The 16410-nt window shown below is 38.6% G+C and overlaps 1 protein-coding gene across 3 annotated transcripts in view; it reads right to left on the bottom strand.

Annotated features, from left to right (window-relative positions):
* The window catches only part of KIF14 (kinesin family member 14), a 70659-nt gene that overhangs the window by 31064 nt on the left and 23185 nt on the right, over window positions 1-16410 (bottom strand). For all 3 annotated transcript variants that reach the window (XM_050782215.1, XM_050782193.1, XM_050782204.1), the window contains 5 exons: window positions 12825-12927; window positions 10920-11080; window positions 8303-8450; window positions 7360-7512; window positions 4513-4639 (listed from right to left, as the gene is read on the bottom strand). In XM_050782215.1, coding sequence (XP_050638172.1) covers window positions 4513-4639; window positions 7360-7512; window positions 8303-8450; window positions 10920-11080; window positions 12825-12927 — 692 coding nt within the window. The remainder of the gene's footprint in view (window positions 1-4512; window positions 4640-7359; window positions 7513-8302; window positions 8451-10919; window positions 11081-12824; window positions 12928-16410) is intronic.

Raw genomic sequence — 16410 nt, 5'->3', positions numbered from 1 at the left:
GTAAAAAAGATAAGCCAAAGACAATGCTTTACTTTCTAATATCTAGAAAAAAAATTTTTTTTCTAATGTCATTTTTATTTCTTCCTTCATTTCTAAATTCTTTCAAATATTGGGTATTCTATAGCCTTACTTATATAGAAACATGCCCTTTTGTATTTTGTCTAAAAATTAAAAAATATATATGTGTGTGTATGTCAAGACATTAAAATAAAAAAGAAAAATAATTTAGTGCATAATTTCACTTTCCTTTTTTTGAGTCAGGGTCTCGCTCTGTCACCCCAGCTATAGTACAGTGGCTGGATCATGGCTCACTGCAACCTTGACCTCCCCAGGCTCAAGTGATCCTCCCATCTCAGCCTTCCAAGTAATTGGAACTACAAGTGCATGCCACCACACCCAGCTAACTTTTTTATATTTTGTAGAGATGGGGTTTCGCCATGTTGCTCAGGCTGGTCTTAAACTCCTGGGCTTAAGCAATCTGCCTGCCTCAGCCTTCCAAAGTGCTGGGATTACAGGCATGAGCCACCACACCCAGCTCCTAATTTGAATTTAAGATTCTGACTGGGCACAGTAGCTCATGTCTATAATCCCCACATTTTGGGAGGCTGAGGCAGGAGGATCACTTGAAGGCCAGAAATTCAAGGCCTGCCTGGGCAATATAGTGACACCCTATCTCTAGAAAATAAAATAAATTAGCCAGGCAAGGTAGCATGCACCTGTAGTCCTATGCACCTGTAGTCCTACCTACGGGAGAGCTTGAGACAAGAGGATCACTTGAGCCCAGGAGTTTGAGGTTGCAGTGAGCTATGATGGCACCCTGCACCCCAGCCTGTGTGACAGAGCAAGACTTTGTCTCAAAAAAGAAAAAAAAGATTTTACCATGAATATTTTCTATATTGTTGAGGCAAACTTATAACCAATACTCTACTAAAAATAGCTTTTTAGAAGGATAAACTCATTATTCACAAGAATTAAAAAATCAAGTAATCATTGTAAGGCACTATCTAGGCCCTCAGAAGAATAAAAGTATTTATTTCTGGCAATAGATACAAAGAGTATTGGCTGGGTGAAGTGGCTCACACCTATAATCCCAGCATTTTGGGAAACAAAGGCAGGCGGATCACCTGAGGTCAGGAGTTTGACACTAGCCTGGCCAACATGGTGAAACACCGTTTCTACTAAAAATACAAAAATTAGCCAGGTGTGGTGGCGCATACCTGTAGTCCCAGCTACTCAGGAGGCTGAGGCAGGAGAATTGCTTGAACCCACGAGGCAGAGGTTGCAGTGAGCTGAGATTGCACTACTGCACTCCAATGCACTCCAGCCTGGGCGACAGAGCAAGACTCTGTCTCAGGAAAAAAAAAAAAAAAGAGAGTGTTAATATTTTAAAAGCTATTTTAAAGAAGATATAGAAACTACACAACATACCTACCAAGTATTCTTGCTAAAAAACTGAACCTGAATTTGATAGGCCTATAGATCTAACTACCACTTTCTAGGGAACACTGGAACAGAGAAGCCTGTTAAGCAATACCAGGGAGACACAATCAGCAAAATCCAGAATCCAAAAAACCTCTACAGGACAAATAATCTGATTTCTCCAACAAATTATTAGATGAAAGAGAAGAGTGAATTTACAGATTAAAAGAGACTTAAAAGGCACATCTACCAAACACAATGTGTAGATCATATTGGTATCATGATTCAAACAAATCAAGTTGTTTTTTTTTTTTTTTTAAAAAAAAAGGATGAAACAATCCAGGAAATATGAATATGGAGTAAATGTTTGATGTGTAAGAAATTATTATTAATATAGTTATCATGGCAATGCTTAAAAGAGTGACAGAGAAAGAGAGAGACGGAGAGCAAAAAGAGAATCCTTATCTAATTTAGAGATACACAGTGAAGTGTGTACACCTTAAATGATATGATGTCTGGGATTTGCTTCAAAATAGTCCAGGGAAGCAGTGAGTTTGAGGATAGTGGCAACAAGATTGAGCATGTGTTGATAATCACTGAAGTTGGATAAATATATAAAGGCTTACTGCAGCAATTTCTACTTTTATAGTTTGGTTAAAATTTTCCATAATAAAAAAAAGATTATATTAAAAATATGCTGTGTTTTACACAGAAATGTACCAAAAAAAAGTGCAATCAAAAGTCTCCCAGGACTTGGCTAGGCATGGTGGCTGACACCTGTAATCCCAGCACTTTCGGAAGCCAAGGCAGGCAGATCACCTGAGGTCAGAAGTTTGACACCAGCCTGGCCAACATGGTGAAACCCTGTCTTTACTAAAAATACAAAAATTAGCTGGTGATGCATGCCTGTAATCCCAGCTACTCGGAAGCTGAGGCAGGAGAATCGCTTGAGCCTGGGAGGCAGAGGGTGCAGTGAGCCGAGATCACACCACTGCATTCCAGCCTGGGCAAAATCCCAGCACTTTGGGAGGCTAAGGTGGGTGGATCACGAGGTAAGGAGGTAGAGACCATCCTGGCCAACATGGTGAAACCCCATCTCTACTAAAAATACAAAAACTGTACTCCCAGCTACTTCGGAGGCTGAGGCAGGAGAATCACTTGAACCCGGGAGGTGGACGTTGCAGTGAGCCAAGATCGCGCCACTCCAGCCTGCCAACAGAGCAAGACTCTGTCTCAAAAACAAAAAGGTCTCACAGGACTTAATGCCTTCACTGGTGAAATCTACCAAACAATTAAAGAAGAATTAATGCTAATCCTTCTCAAACTCTTCCAAAAAGCTGAAGAGGAACATTTCCAATTCCTTTTGCAAGGCCAGCATTACCCTGATACTAAAGCCAGACAAAGACACTACAAGAAAAGAAAACTACAGGCCAATATCCCTGATGAACATAGATCCAAAAACCTTCAACAAAATACTAGCAAACCAAATTCAACAGCACATTAAAAGGATCATACACCACAATCAAGTGGGGTTTATCACTGAGATGCAAGGATGGTTTAACATATACAAATCAATAAATGTGATATACCACATTAACAGAATAAGGATAAAAATCATATCATCATTTCAATAGGTGCAAAAAAGCATTTGACAAAGTACAACATCCTTTTATGATACTGTCAACAAATTAGATATAGAAGAATGTACCTCAACATAATAAAGGCTATATACGACAAGCCCACACCTAATATCTTCAATGGCAAATAGTTGAAAGCTTTTCCTTTAAGATCAGGCACATGACAAGGATGCCTACTCTCACCACTTCTATTCAACATAGTGCTGGAAGCCCTAACAAAACCAGTTGGGTAAGAAAAAGAGATAAAGGTATCCAAACTGAGAAGGAAGAAGTAAATTGTTTACAGATGACATGATCTATTAGAAAACTTTAACACCACCAAAAGTGAAATAAGCCAGACATAGAAAGATAAATACTATATGATCTCACTTATATGTGGAATCTAAAAATGTTGAACTGATAGGCACAGAGAGTAGAATGATGGTTACCAGGAAATATAGGATAGGGGAATAGGAAGATGTTTGTCAAAGGGTACAAAGTTTCAGTTATACAGGATCAATACACTCTGGAGGTCTAATGTACAGAAAGTTGCCTAGAATTAATAATATGATATTGTATACTTGAAATAGGAGAGTATATCCTAAGTGTCCTCATGACAAAAAAAAAAAAAAAAAAAACTAGGTTAGATGATAAATATGTTAACTAGCTTGATTATGGTAATCATTTTGCAATATATGTAAAAACATCACGTTGTAAACCTTAAATATATATAATTTTTATTTGTTAATTACACCTCAGTAAAGCTAAAAAAAAAAACTCTTAAGAAAAAAGTGTCTAAGTGAAAAAGAAAACAAAGTAATCCATGATGAAGCACAACTATTAACAGATATAAAACAAGGATTAAGAATTAGAATAAGATTTTTTTTTAGAACATGCTGCACATTGAAATTTTGCTTACTATTTGCTCAGTTGCAGTACTACTAACGAATTGCCAGACTGGGTGGCTTATAATCAACAGCAATTTATTGCTCACAGTTCAGGAGGCTGGAAGTCTGAGATCAGGGTTCCAGCATCAGTCAGGTTCTGGTGAGGGCCCTGTTCTGGGTTGCAGACTACCATCTTCATGCTATGTCCTCACTTGGTGGAAGAGGTGAGGGGACTCTCTGCAATTTCTTTCACAGGGGCACTAATTCTATCTATGAGGGATCTACCTTCATGACTTACTTACCTACCAAAGGCCCCCACTTCCTAACACCACTGCCTTGGAGGTTATGAATTCAATATATTAATTTTGGGGGAACACAAACATTCAGTCTAAAGCATTGATATAATAAATATCCTAAAAACTGAATATTCAAAAACAACCATTCATACAAATTTATTTAGATCCAGAAAAGTCAAATAGAATAAAATATTTTGAATATATAAAGGCAACTAATGGTAACATTTTAGTAATTATATTACATATAACATGCATAATTTTAGAAAATATTTGCTAAAATCAGCACATACTCACTTGTAAAAGTTTTATCCCTATTACTCCGATTCTGCTGTAGAATTTTTACTTCTTTAGCAATTTTTTGCTTTTCAGTTTCTAAAGCTTCCAGAATTCTTGCATGGCGGATGCTATGGTCTTCTAAAGCCTAATTGACATTCATTCATACAGACCCACATGTGAGAATATGCAAATAGAGAAATTATAACACCACATTGAGATGATGGATATGCTAATTTGCTTCACTATAGTAACCATTTTACAATTTATATACCCCATAACATTGTATAACTTAAATATACACAATAAGACCTATTTTAAAAAAAGATTGATAATGATAACACACTATAGTAAACCTCATTTTATAGTACATGTTTTATTAAGCCTATATAGTTAACATGTTTTATGTGTTTTATTAAACATGAAAAGCTTTTAAAATTTATAAAATTTCCTTATAAAATAATTTTCCCCACAACAGGATCATTAGGAATTTTTGATGACATAAATTAATCTTTTTTCTTCCCATTGATAGAAGTTAAAAAAAACTAGAAAAAAAGAGGAAAAGAAGTCATTATATCAAAAAGACTCCTGCATGTGTACACTTATCACAGCACAATTCACAATTGCAAAGATATGGAATCAACCTAAGTGTCCATCAACCAATGAATGGATCAAGAAAATATGTTTTGTGTGTGTGTATATATATGTGTATATATATATTATATATATGTGTATATATATATATGTATACACACACACACACACACACCATGGAATACTACCTAGCAATAAAAAACGAAATATCTTTTGCAGCAACTTGAGTGGAACTGGAGGCAATAATTCTAAGTGAAGTAACTCAGGAATTGAAAACCAAATATCAGCATGGTCTCACTTATAAGTGAGAGCTAAGCTATGGGCATGCAAAGGCATATAGAGTGGTATAATGCAGCAGTCCCCAACCTTTCTGGCACCATAGACTGCTTTCATGGAAGACAATTTTTCCACAGACAGGGGCACAGGGGTTGGTTTCAGGATGAAATGGTTCCAGCTCAGATCATCAGGTATTAGATTCTCATAAGGAGCGTGCAACCTAAATTGTGAACTGTGTGTACTCCTGGTACAATGTACATTGAAGATTCAGAAAGAAGGAGGGTGGGAGAGGACAAGGAATGAAAAACTACCTATTGGATACAATGTAAGCTACTCAGGTGACAGGTGCACTAAATCCTAGACTTCACCACTATATAATTCATCCATGAAACCAAAGCCATTTGTACTTCTAAAACTACTGAAATAAAAATAAATTAAAAATAAGAAAACCCAAAAAAGGCAGAAAAAAAGAAGAAAAAAAGGACAAACTGTTAAAAAAAAAAAAAAAAAAAGGCCATATCCAAGAACACTTGTTGACTAAATAAAGAAGTTAAATTTAAAAGATACAAGAAATCTAGCTTAGCACAAATAAGCATTATAATCCCAGTAATAATAATTGTTTTTCAAGATTTAAACGGTTCTATGTTTTTCTCCTAAACCTCTCTGAGGTGGTTCACTAGTCACTTTGTGTCCGTGAGTTGACTAGTAGATCCATAATAACTGTATTATGGTACCAATACTTTGCAATTACTAGGAGTATTTTCTTCCACCCCAACTCCCACCCTGGTTTCCCCGACCTCACAAACTTGGAAAAAAGAGAAATAAAATTGCCATTTGAGAGAGTAAAACCTTAAGACTAAGATATAAGGAATCAAAACAGAGCTTACAAACTTTAGTGTTCATCAGAACATCCCACAGGGCTTCTTAAAATAGGTTCTGTGCCCCACTCTCAGTTTCTGCTTTAGTAGTTCTGGAGTGCAGCCTAAAACTTTGCATTTCTTTTTTCTTTTCTTTTTTTTTTTTTCTTTTGAGACAGACTCTTGCTCTGTCACCAGGCTGGAGCGCAGTGCCACGATCTTGGCTCACTGCAAACCCGCCTCCCGGGTTCAAGAGATTCTCCTACCTCAGCCTCCTGAGTAGCTGGGATTACAGGCATGCGCCACCATGCCCAGCTAATTTTTGTATTTTTAGTAGAGACAGGGTTTCACCATGTTGGCCAAGATAGTCTCGATCTCTTGACCTCGTGATCCACCCGCCTCAGCCTCTCAAAGTCCTGGAATTACAGGCGTGAGCCACCGTGCCCGGCCTAAAAATTTGCATTTCTAACATGTTCCCAAGGTGATGTTGATGTTGCTGGTCTAGGGACCACCCTTCAAGAACCACTAATAGAAAGAATGGCCCAAAATGTTGACAGTAAGGTGCCTAAAGGTATTAACATTCTGGTTTTATCCCTTAGGCTTGTGAAACTGAATAGTTGAGGCCCATGAAAGATGCCTTTATCCTCAATGACATGATAAAAGCAGGCAGGTGCCTAAGCTCGTAAGACTGAGGTAAGGAATGCCCTACTGTGAGTTCTGGAAACAGGCTGCTTGCTGCTCTTTCCACAGGCAGATGTTTCATTGTGACATCAGGATGTGACCCAGTATAAGAGCTGTGCCTTTTTTCCTTCCTCAGATGTGCCCTAGTACTATTTCAGTTATTTAAATTACTTGGCATGACCAATGACCAGATAGTTGTAGATGCATAAAAAGAGAAAACTGGAGTGGAACTAGATGGAAATAAGTCTGTCTCTTTCAAAATCTCTGTGTGATGTGTGAGCAGATCTGTGAGCAGTACCAGGATTCAAGCTTTCAGGCAAGAAGTACTTTTCTCATCTACACATCTACAAACCTGGATTTGGCTCTCTTCTGTCAACATACCATAAGCAACTTCTTTGGAAAAAGAAAAAAATTCAGCTTTTTCTCAGAATAGAGCAAACTGGTTACACAATAAAATTACCTGTTTTGTAGCCAAAGTCTCCATTTCTAATCGCTTTTTGTTGACATATATTTCTTGTTCAAGATGCTGCTTTGCCTTTTCTAATTCCTCAATTATGTGATTAGCCTTCTGGTTATTTATTTCCTGCATTTTTTTCCTTTGAGACTCTTCTCTCTTTAAAGAATGATAATAAAAAATAACCCAGGCAAAAAAAGTAGCAAAAAAGTACAAAAGTCCCTTTCTTTAGCCAATGTACAAGAAATTACTCACTAATAGAAAAGTTGCCCTATTAAAGCTTCTCCACTTCATTCAGGTTAACTAAAAATAAATACCACTAGTCAAACTTTTTAAGAGTATTCTCTAAAATGGGCTTCTGGGAACCCAAGATTTCCAATAAACCATGGAGACAGCCATGACTCAAGCGGCTAGAGGACAGAAGTTTTTTATTTTTCTTCTTCTTCCGATAGCCATTGTCTATTATTGCCACCAACTTGTCTCTTTTTTTTTTTTTTTTTTTTTTTTTTTTTTGAGACAGGGTCTTACTCTGTCAAGGTTCACTACAGCCTTGACTTCCCTGGGCTAGGTGATCCTCCTATCTCAGCCTCCTGAGTAGCTGGGACTACAGGCGCATGCTACCACGCCCAGCTAATATTTTAAACTTTTTGGAGAGACCAGTCTCCCTACATTGCCCCCGGTTGGTCTTGAACTCCTGGGCTCAAGTAATCTGCCCACCTTGGCCTCCTAAAGTACTGGGATTACAGTCATGAGCCACCATGCCGAGCTCCAACTTATTTCTTAAAGTAAAATTAAAGAGGGCCAAGACTCACTGTGGCTTTGATTCACTAATCTCTGATCTCTCCCAGTTCCCTTAAAGGGACGTAATCAACTTTATAGGCAACACATCACTTGGCGTACACTGTCGGAAAAAAATAAATAAATAAATAAAACCAATTCTGCTTTTTACCAGTTCTGCTTCCAGTGCTTTTATTTTGCTTTCATACGCAGCTTTTTGAGAAGAAAGCTCTTGCTGAGCCATTTCTTTTGCAATCTGGATTCCTTGCATCATTTCTTCCTTTGCCTTCAACTGCGCCTCTTTTATTTCTGCTTCGAGTCTACAATGTAGCAAGATGTTTACAGGATACATATTAAGAATTCTTTATACATCGTAATAGTTCTTAATCCTACTGAAAAGTTTTCCATTGAACAAAAGTTTAAATCTTAAAACTTAATTTCTGACATTCTATCAACAGTGTTTTTAAATTTTTCACTGGCTCTACAATTGTTTACACTCAAAATTTAAACACACAGGATGAAAAATTGCTTATTTCTAACTTAGTTACTATTGAAGATGCCTGATATTTGAATAAATATATTTTTCTAATGCTTAAGGAAAATAAATTATGCAAAAATATGTCATAATAAACAGTACAGTAAAATTATAGTTAATATTATAGTAAATACAAAATAAGGTTATTTTGTGTTAAACAAACTGGTTAGAGCAAAAACTATATTTCATATATCAATAGTTTTTATGTTTAGGTCATAAGTTAGGAAAATATTGAAATGACTAAAAATACATGATAGAAGAGCTGGTAAGGTAGAGATTGTATCATGTAATTTAAACCATTTATAATAATTTGATGTTTTGATAAGTCAAAACATGAAATCAGCTTTGTCACTTCTCCATATATGGGAGAGAAAGCATCAATGATTACAGAAAACTAAAGACTCTTTCTTCTCAATAAAATCAGTGCTTTAGTAACTACATTATATAGAAATTTCCATTCCCAATTTTACTGAAAAAAAGAATAAGAGGCCAGGCGTGGTCGCTCAAGCCTGTAATCCCAGCACTTTGGGAGGCCAAGACGGGTGGATCACGAGGTCAGGAGATCAAGACCATCCTGGCTAACATGGTGAAACCCCGTCTCCACTAAAAAATACAAAAACATAGCCGGGCGAGGTGGCGGGCGCCTGTAGTCCCAGCTACTCGGGAGGCTGAGGCAGAAGAATGGCGTGAACCCGGGAGGCAGAGCTTGCAGTGAGCTGAGATCCGGCCACTGCACTCCAGCCTGGGCGACAGAGCGAGACTCCGTCTCAGGAAAAAAAAAAAAAAAAAAGAATAAGAATATCAAAAAGAAGGCTAGTGGATATCACAGCTAGGGAGAGAGGAGAATGGCTATTGTTTAACAAATACAGAGTTTCAGTTTGTAATAATAAAACATTTCTGGAAATGGCTGATGGTGATGGTTTCACAATAATGTGAAGGCACTAGGGTGGGCACAGTGACTAAGCCTGTAATCCCAGCACTTTGGGAGGCTGAGGCAAGTGGATTGCTTGAGCTCAGGAGTTCGAGACCAGCCTGGGCAACATGGTGAAACCCCATCTCTACAAAAAAATACAAAAATTATCCGGGCATGGTAGTGTGCGCCTGTAGTCTCAGCTGCTTGGGAGGCTGAGGTGGGAGGATGGCTTGAGGCCAGGAGGCGGAGGTTGCAATGAACCTCCATCATGCCAACCGTACTCCAGGCTGGACAATAAAGCCAGACTCCGTCTCAAAACAAAACAAAACAATGTGAAGGTACTTAACGCCTTTGGACTACACAATTAAAAATGGCTTACACGGTAAATTTTGTGCTATTTATACTGTATTCAATAAAAAAAATATTTTTAAAGAGCAAAAGTAGGTTGAGGCTTCTTAAAAGGTGACAAAGCAGTTAGTCTAGTCTGTAACTAGTTTTTGATTCCTCCTCCTTTCATCCTCTTTAGTCATCAAGCCTTGTCAATCTTATCTCCTTTATGTTTCCTTCCTACCTAACCACACTATATTTATCTTACTTTGGTAGTCTCTTGGCTGCATTTGCAGGTTTTAAGCTTGCTCTATCTCTAATACATTCTACAGATTTGAGTGCTGGTGATCTCTCTAAAAATGTGATTCTGATTATGAGTGTCTCACATCTGCTCAAAATTCTTTAATGTTTCCCTTATCCTTTAATATAAAGTCCAAACTCCTTAGCATTTTATTTGTATATACTTTACCATTTAGCTTACAAGGACACTGCTTATGCCAGAAATCCTACAATACTGCATGAACTAAAACTGGGGCACAAGAAGAAAAGAAAAACAAAAGTACACTTTCCCAGTCTTCCTCTGGCTAAATTCTAATCGTCTATTGGGATTCTCCTCTACGGGACGTCTTCTCATCTTCTAGAAACCTTCACTGATAACTGGTCAGGGCCAGGTGTCACCCCGTGAGCTTCCACACCACACAGTTCAGGACTCTTGTCAGAGCACTGTGTCACAGCACTGTTAGAACTGTCAGCCCCTCGAGATGATGAATTCCTCCAGCACATGAGCTAAATTTCAATCCTTGTTCTTTATATCCCCAGCATTTGGTACAGTGACAGACACATAATAGATGGTCAATAAACATTTGCTGAACTAATGAATGTACCAAGAGAAAAAATTACATCACTAGAAACCAGCACCCAAAGAGTTAATTACTAGAGACTGGCACAATATGATTAACTCTGTTGCAGATCTCTCTCATACACTTACTATTTCATATCAACAGCAATACTTACTGTGATCTCTGTGCCACGAGCAACTCATTTTTTGCAAATTCAAAGTCTTTTGGACCCTCACTTATAGGAGTATCTCTTCCAGGTGGCCTTTTTCCTTTCTGGACTTCTACTGGATGATTAAATCTAAAATAATGATCTCCACCAAGAATCACTCGATCACCCTAAAGCACACAAAAAAATGTACTACTTGAGATGAGTCTCAACCAAAAAATTATATGAGAAAATTCATTATGCCCAACAGTTCAATATAGTCTAGTATTAATGATAAACATAAATATCATAGCAATTGGCCGGGCGCGGTGGCTCAAGCCTGTAATCCCAGCACTTTGGGAGGCCGAGGCGGGTGGATCACGAGGTCAGGAGATCGAGACCATCCTGGCTAACATGGTGAAACCCCGTCTCTACTAAAAATACAAAAAACTAGCTGGGCGTGGTGGCGGGCGCCTGTAGTCCCAGCTACTCGGAGGCTGAGGCGGGAGAATGGCGTGAACCCGGGAGGCGGAGCTTGCAGTGAGCCGAGATCGCGCCACTGCACTCCAGCCTGGGCGACACAGCGAGACTCCGTCTCAAAAAAAAAAAAAAAATAAAAAAAAAAATAAATATCATAGCAATTAACATTTATTTATTTATTTTTTCTTTTGGCACAGAGTCTCACTATGTCTCCAGGCTGGAGTTCAGTGGCGCAATCTCAGCTCACTGCAACCTCAGCCTCACGGGTTCAAGCGATTCTACTGCCTCAGCCTCCTGAGTAGCTGGGATTACAGGCGTGCGCCACCACGCCCAGCTAATTTTTGCATTTTTAGTAGAGATGGAATTTCATCATGTTGGTTAGGCTGGTCTCGAACTCCTGACCTCATGATCCACCCACCTCGGCCTCCCAACGTTTATTACTTTGTATATACCAAACACTGCATTAAGCACATTACATATACAGTCATAAGTCTCTTAACAACAGGGATATGCTCTGAGAAGTACACTGTTAGATGATTTCATAGTTGTGTGAACATCATGGAATACACTTACACAAACCTAGATGGCATAGCCTACTACACACCTAGGCTATATGTCATAGCCTATTGCTCTTAGGTTACAAACCTGTACAGCCTGTTACTGTACTGAATACCATAAGCAACTATAACACAATGGTAAATATTTGTATATCTAAACAGAAAAAAAATACAGTAAAAATACAGTATAATAATCTTATGGCACCACTGTGATATATGTGGTCCCTCATTGCCCAAAACATCATTATGAGGTGCAAGACTGTATGTTATCTCATTTACAATTCACAACAACTCAGTGAGATACCTATAATCATCCCAATTTTAGGAATGAGGAAACTAAAGAGCACAAAGCTTGTAATAACAACAGACATTCATCGAGAGCTTACTATTTGCAGATACTATTCTAAGAACTATATACACAAATTATTATTTCAGTTAATCCTTCGCTATCCCTGAAAGGCAGGATATATAGTCACAATATGTCTGGGTTTGCCTGCAACACACTGCTGATGTTGGTTCTCTTGATGTAATTATTAATAATAATCTCAAAAGTGTCCTGACTTGGGTGATATTGTTTAATCACCTAGTTAAATAAATTGCCAAAGGTCACATAGCAAGTGGCAAAGCCAGGATTCCAACCCTGTCTGTCTAATTCTAAAGCCTAGGTCTTTATAGGACATATAATGATGCTGTTAGTGGTCAGCTCTTCAGGTACTGATTCATATAAATATAACTTTTGTCTTTGCACAAGAAGGCAATTAATAGGAAAAAGAATTTTTGAAATGAAAAAGTACTTAATCTGCTTCAACACCTTATCTTATAGAGAAAACCAGAACTCAAAGAAATTAAATGACTTGTCCAAAGTCAGTTTCTTATATTGTAGCACCCATCCACTTACATGATGTAATACTGTGAGTTCCAAAATACGTTTTCCATTTACGTATGTCTTTGCTTCCCCAAGTGGGATAATACTCACTGTCCCACCTAAATTTGTGATAGTACTGTTAAAAAAAGAAGCACATTGTTACAATTACAGAACACACTAAAAAGTAAGAAAAAGGCAATATGGGATAATTCTGCTTGGGCTATTCCTTTGGTGTTAAGGTTCATACCAACATGTAACAATAACTTTAAATTATTTTAGTTTCCTCCAACTAGATTTTTTTTTTTTTTTCCAAACACAGTCTTGCTCTGTCACCCAGGCTAGAGTATAGTGGTACAATCTCAGCTCACTGCAACCTCTGCCTCCTGGGTTCAAGCAATTCTCCTGCCTCAGCCGCCCGAGTAGCTGGGATTACAGGCACCCACCACCATGCCCAGCTAACGTTTGCATTTTAGTAGAGATGGGGTTTCGCCATGTTCATCAGGCTGGTCTTGAATTCCTGACCTCAAGTGATCCACCTGCCTCGGCCTCCCAAAGAGGTGGGATTACAGGCATGAGCCACTGCATCGAGCCTCCAATTAGATTTTTGAAGTGTGGTGAAAAAAGCCTGGCCTCTAGCAATCCGATCCACCAGTGGTGGGAACATTTTTCATTGGGTGTATTTTTATTATAACTTCTTTGAAAAAAAAAACCTTCCCCAAAAAATTAAAAAAAAAAAAAAAACACTCTAGCAAAAAACATTAACATACTGCCAATGATTTCTTATGAATAAAACAATTTTAAGTGTTTTTTTAATTTTCTAAGCTTCTGGTTTTACATATGAGCTTTAACAGAAAGAACAAATATTTTTCCCCTCTTGAAAATTGGGGTACTACAGAGGAAGGAAAAACATGGAGATCAAAGTGTACTTCTTAAGTCATCTAATTAACTGGATGATAAGGTGATACTGTGGAAAATCAGCTATAAGTGCTACATATTTGAGACTTTTTATTCAGATAATAGGAAAGAAACTCCAAAGTCCAATTCATCTTTGGATTAACTGGATAGAAAGAAAAAGAAAAACTGCAACAAAAGCTGAGTCCTAACCAAAGATCTTTTTAGCTGTTGATGAGGCTCCAAGATATGTGATTAGAGAATAATAGTTTAATTAAAGCATCCAGAGAAAAGTATATGGAAAAAATAGCTCATCCTTAGGCACTACATCCCTCCCACCAGTCTAGTGTCTTATCCAGGTGAAGGTTTACACAATGTGTACTTGTTCTGACCCCTTTCCTCTCCTAATTATATCTACTCTGCTCTCAAAATTCCATGGCCTACCATTCTGGACTCCCCACAATCTGGCTTCAACCACCAACCTCCCTCATCTGCCACTATTTTCCCATAAGAACCCCATTTCACACTCAGTCAACCATATGAATACTCTGAATTTGCCTTAATGTCAGCTTTCCTCCTTTCTTTGAGTCATTCCTTCCAGATAGGGCATGCTCTCCCTTCTTGCAACCATTCTTGAAGGGCCAACTTACAGTCCTCTAAGAAGCTGTTCTTTAGGGTTTAAGTTAGAAGTCAATTCTTCCTTCTCTTCACTTTTAAGCAGTAAGTATACAGCACTCATAACACTTAATATGCATTAATAGATACTGAAGTTATTTTTTTCTCTTTCACATGACCAGCCTCAGCCATTCATTAAACCTCCAAGAGCCAGGTATGTGTCAGCAGTGAAGACAGACCTGAAACCAGCTCTCATAAAGTTCATGGTCTAGTGAATGAGATAAACTGAGGAAGGTACTAAAAATGGAAGTAGAGAGTTAGAGGCAAGCAGGAGGCTTCCAAGTTCCTTACTAGACTCTTAACTCTTTGGGAGCATTTTCTGTATCTTTGCCACAGATGTTAATAATTCTGTATTTATTTGTTAAAGAAAATAATTAATTAATTAAAGAGCAAAAGAACCTAAAGAACAAGAGGATATGCCCGACCAAATATAAAGATTCATAGCCAGGTGCAGTGGCTCACGTCTGTAATCCCAGTACTTTGTGAGGCCAAAGCGGGTAGATCACCTGAGGTCAGGAGTTCAAGAGCAGGCTGGCCAACATGACGAAATTGTCTCTACTAAAAATACAAAAATTAGCTGGGCATGGTGGCATGCACCTGTAATCCCAGCTACTTGGGAGGCTGAAGCACAAGAATCACTTGAACCCAGGAGGCAGAGGTTACAGTGAGCCAAGATCACACCACTGCACTTCAGCCTGGGTGACACAGTGAGGCTGTGTCACCAGTGAGGCTCCATGAATCATTAAGATATAAAGATTCATTACAGGCTGGGTGTGGTAGCTCACACCTGTAATCCCAGCACTTTGAGAGGTCGAGGCAGGCAGATCAGCTGAGGTGGGAGTTCGAGACCAGCCTGGCCAACATGGTGAAACCCCATCTCTACTGAAAATACAAAACTTAGCCAGGCATAATAGTGGACACCTGCAATCCCAGCTACTGGGGAGGTGGAGGCAGGAGAATTGCTTGACCCCAGGAAGTGGAGGTTGCAATGAGCTGAGATGGTGCCACTGCACTCCAGCCTGGGAGAAAGAGCAAAACTCTGAATCAAAAAATAAATAAATAAAGATTCATTCCAAAGCTCAAGTAATTAAGACTATAGGGTATTAGTAGGAAGAAATAGATTCCCATATTTTTAGGAATTTTTTGTACGAGCACTACAGATCCCAAAAGAAGCAATAAACTATTTAATATATGTTACTGGGAGAAATGGCTATTCATGTGGAAAATAAATGAATTTAGACCCCTAATTCACACCAAATAAAAAATTCCAGACATTCAATAACTTAAATGTGAAAGCAAAACTTCAAAACATCCAGAAGAAAATTTAGGAGAAATTTTCTCAATGTAGAGGTCATAGAGACCCCTTTCTTTTTTTTTTTTTTTTTTTTTTTTTGAGATAGAGATAGAGTCTCACTCTGTCACCTAGGCTGGTGTACAGCGGGGTGATCTTGGTTTACTGTAGCTTCCACCTCCCAGGTTCAAGTGATTCTCATGCTTTAGCTTCCCAGGTAGCTGAGACGACAGGTGCCCACCACCATGCCAGGCTAATTTTTGTATTTTCAGTAGAGACGAGGTTTCACCATGTTGACCAGGCTGATCTTGAACTCCTGGTCTCAAGTGATCCACCCGCCTTTGCCTCCCAAAGTGTTGGGATTATAGGCGTGAGCCACTGCACTTGGCCAGAACATTCTTTCTCTGTTTTTTTTTTTTTTTTTTTTTTTTTTTTTTTTTGAGACAGAGTCTTGCTCTGTCACTCAGGCTGGAGTGCAGTGGCATGATCTCAGCACACTGCAACTTCCACCTCCTGGGTTCAAGCGATTCTTGTGCCTCAGCCTCCCAAGTAGCTGGGACTACAGGCGGGCACCACCATGCCCGGAAAACTTTTTGTATTTTTAGTAAAGATGGGGTTTCACCATGTTGCCCAGGCTGGTCTCAAAGCCCTGAGACGATCCGCCCACATGCCTGTGCTAGGATTACAGGCATGAGCCACCACACCCAGCCAGAACATTCTTTCTTTAAGACATAAAAACTGACAACCATAAAGGAAAAGACT

The sequence above is a fragment of the Macaca thibetana genome, chromosome 1, assembly GCF_024542745.1.
Source record: "Macaca thibetana thibetana isolate TM-01 chromosome 1, ASM2454274v1, whole genome shotgun sequence".
Taxonomy (NCBI): Eukaryota; Metazoa; Chordata; class Mammalia; order Primates; family Cercopithecidae; genus Macaca; species Macaca thibetana.
This window is presented reverse-complemented; position numbering and strand designations above follow the sequence as displayed.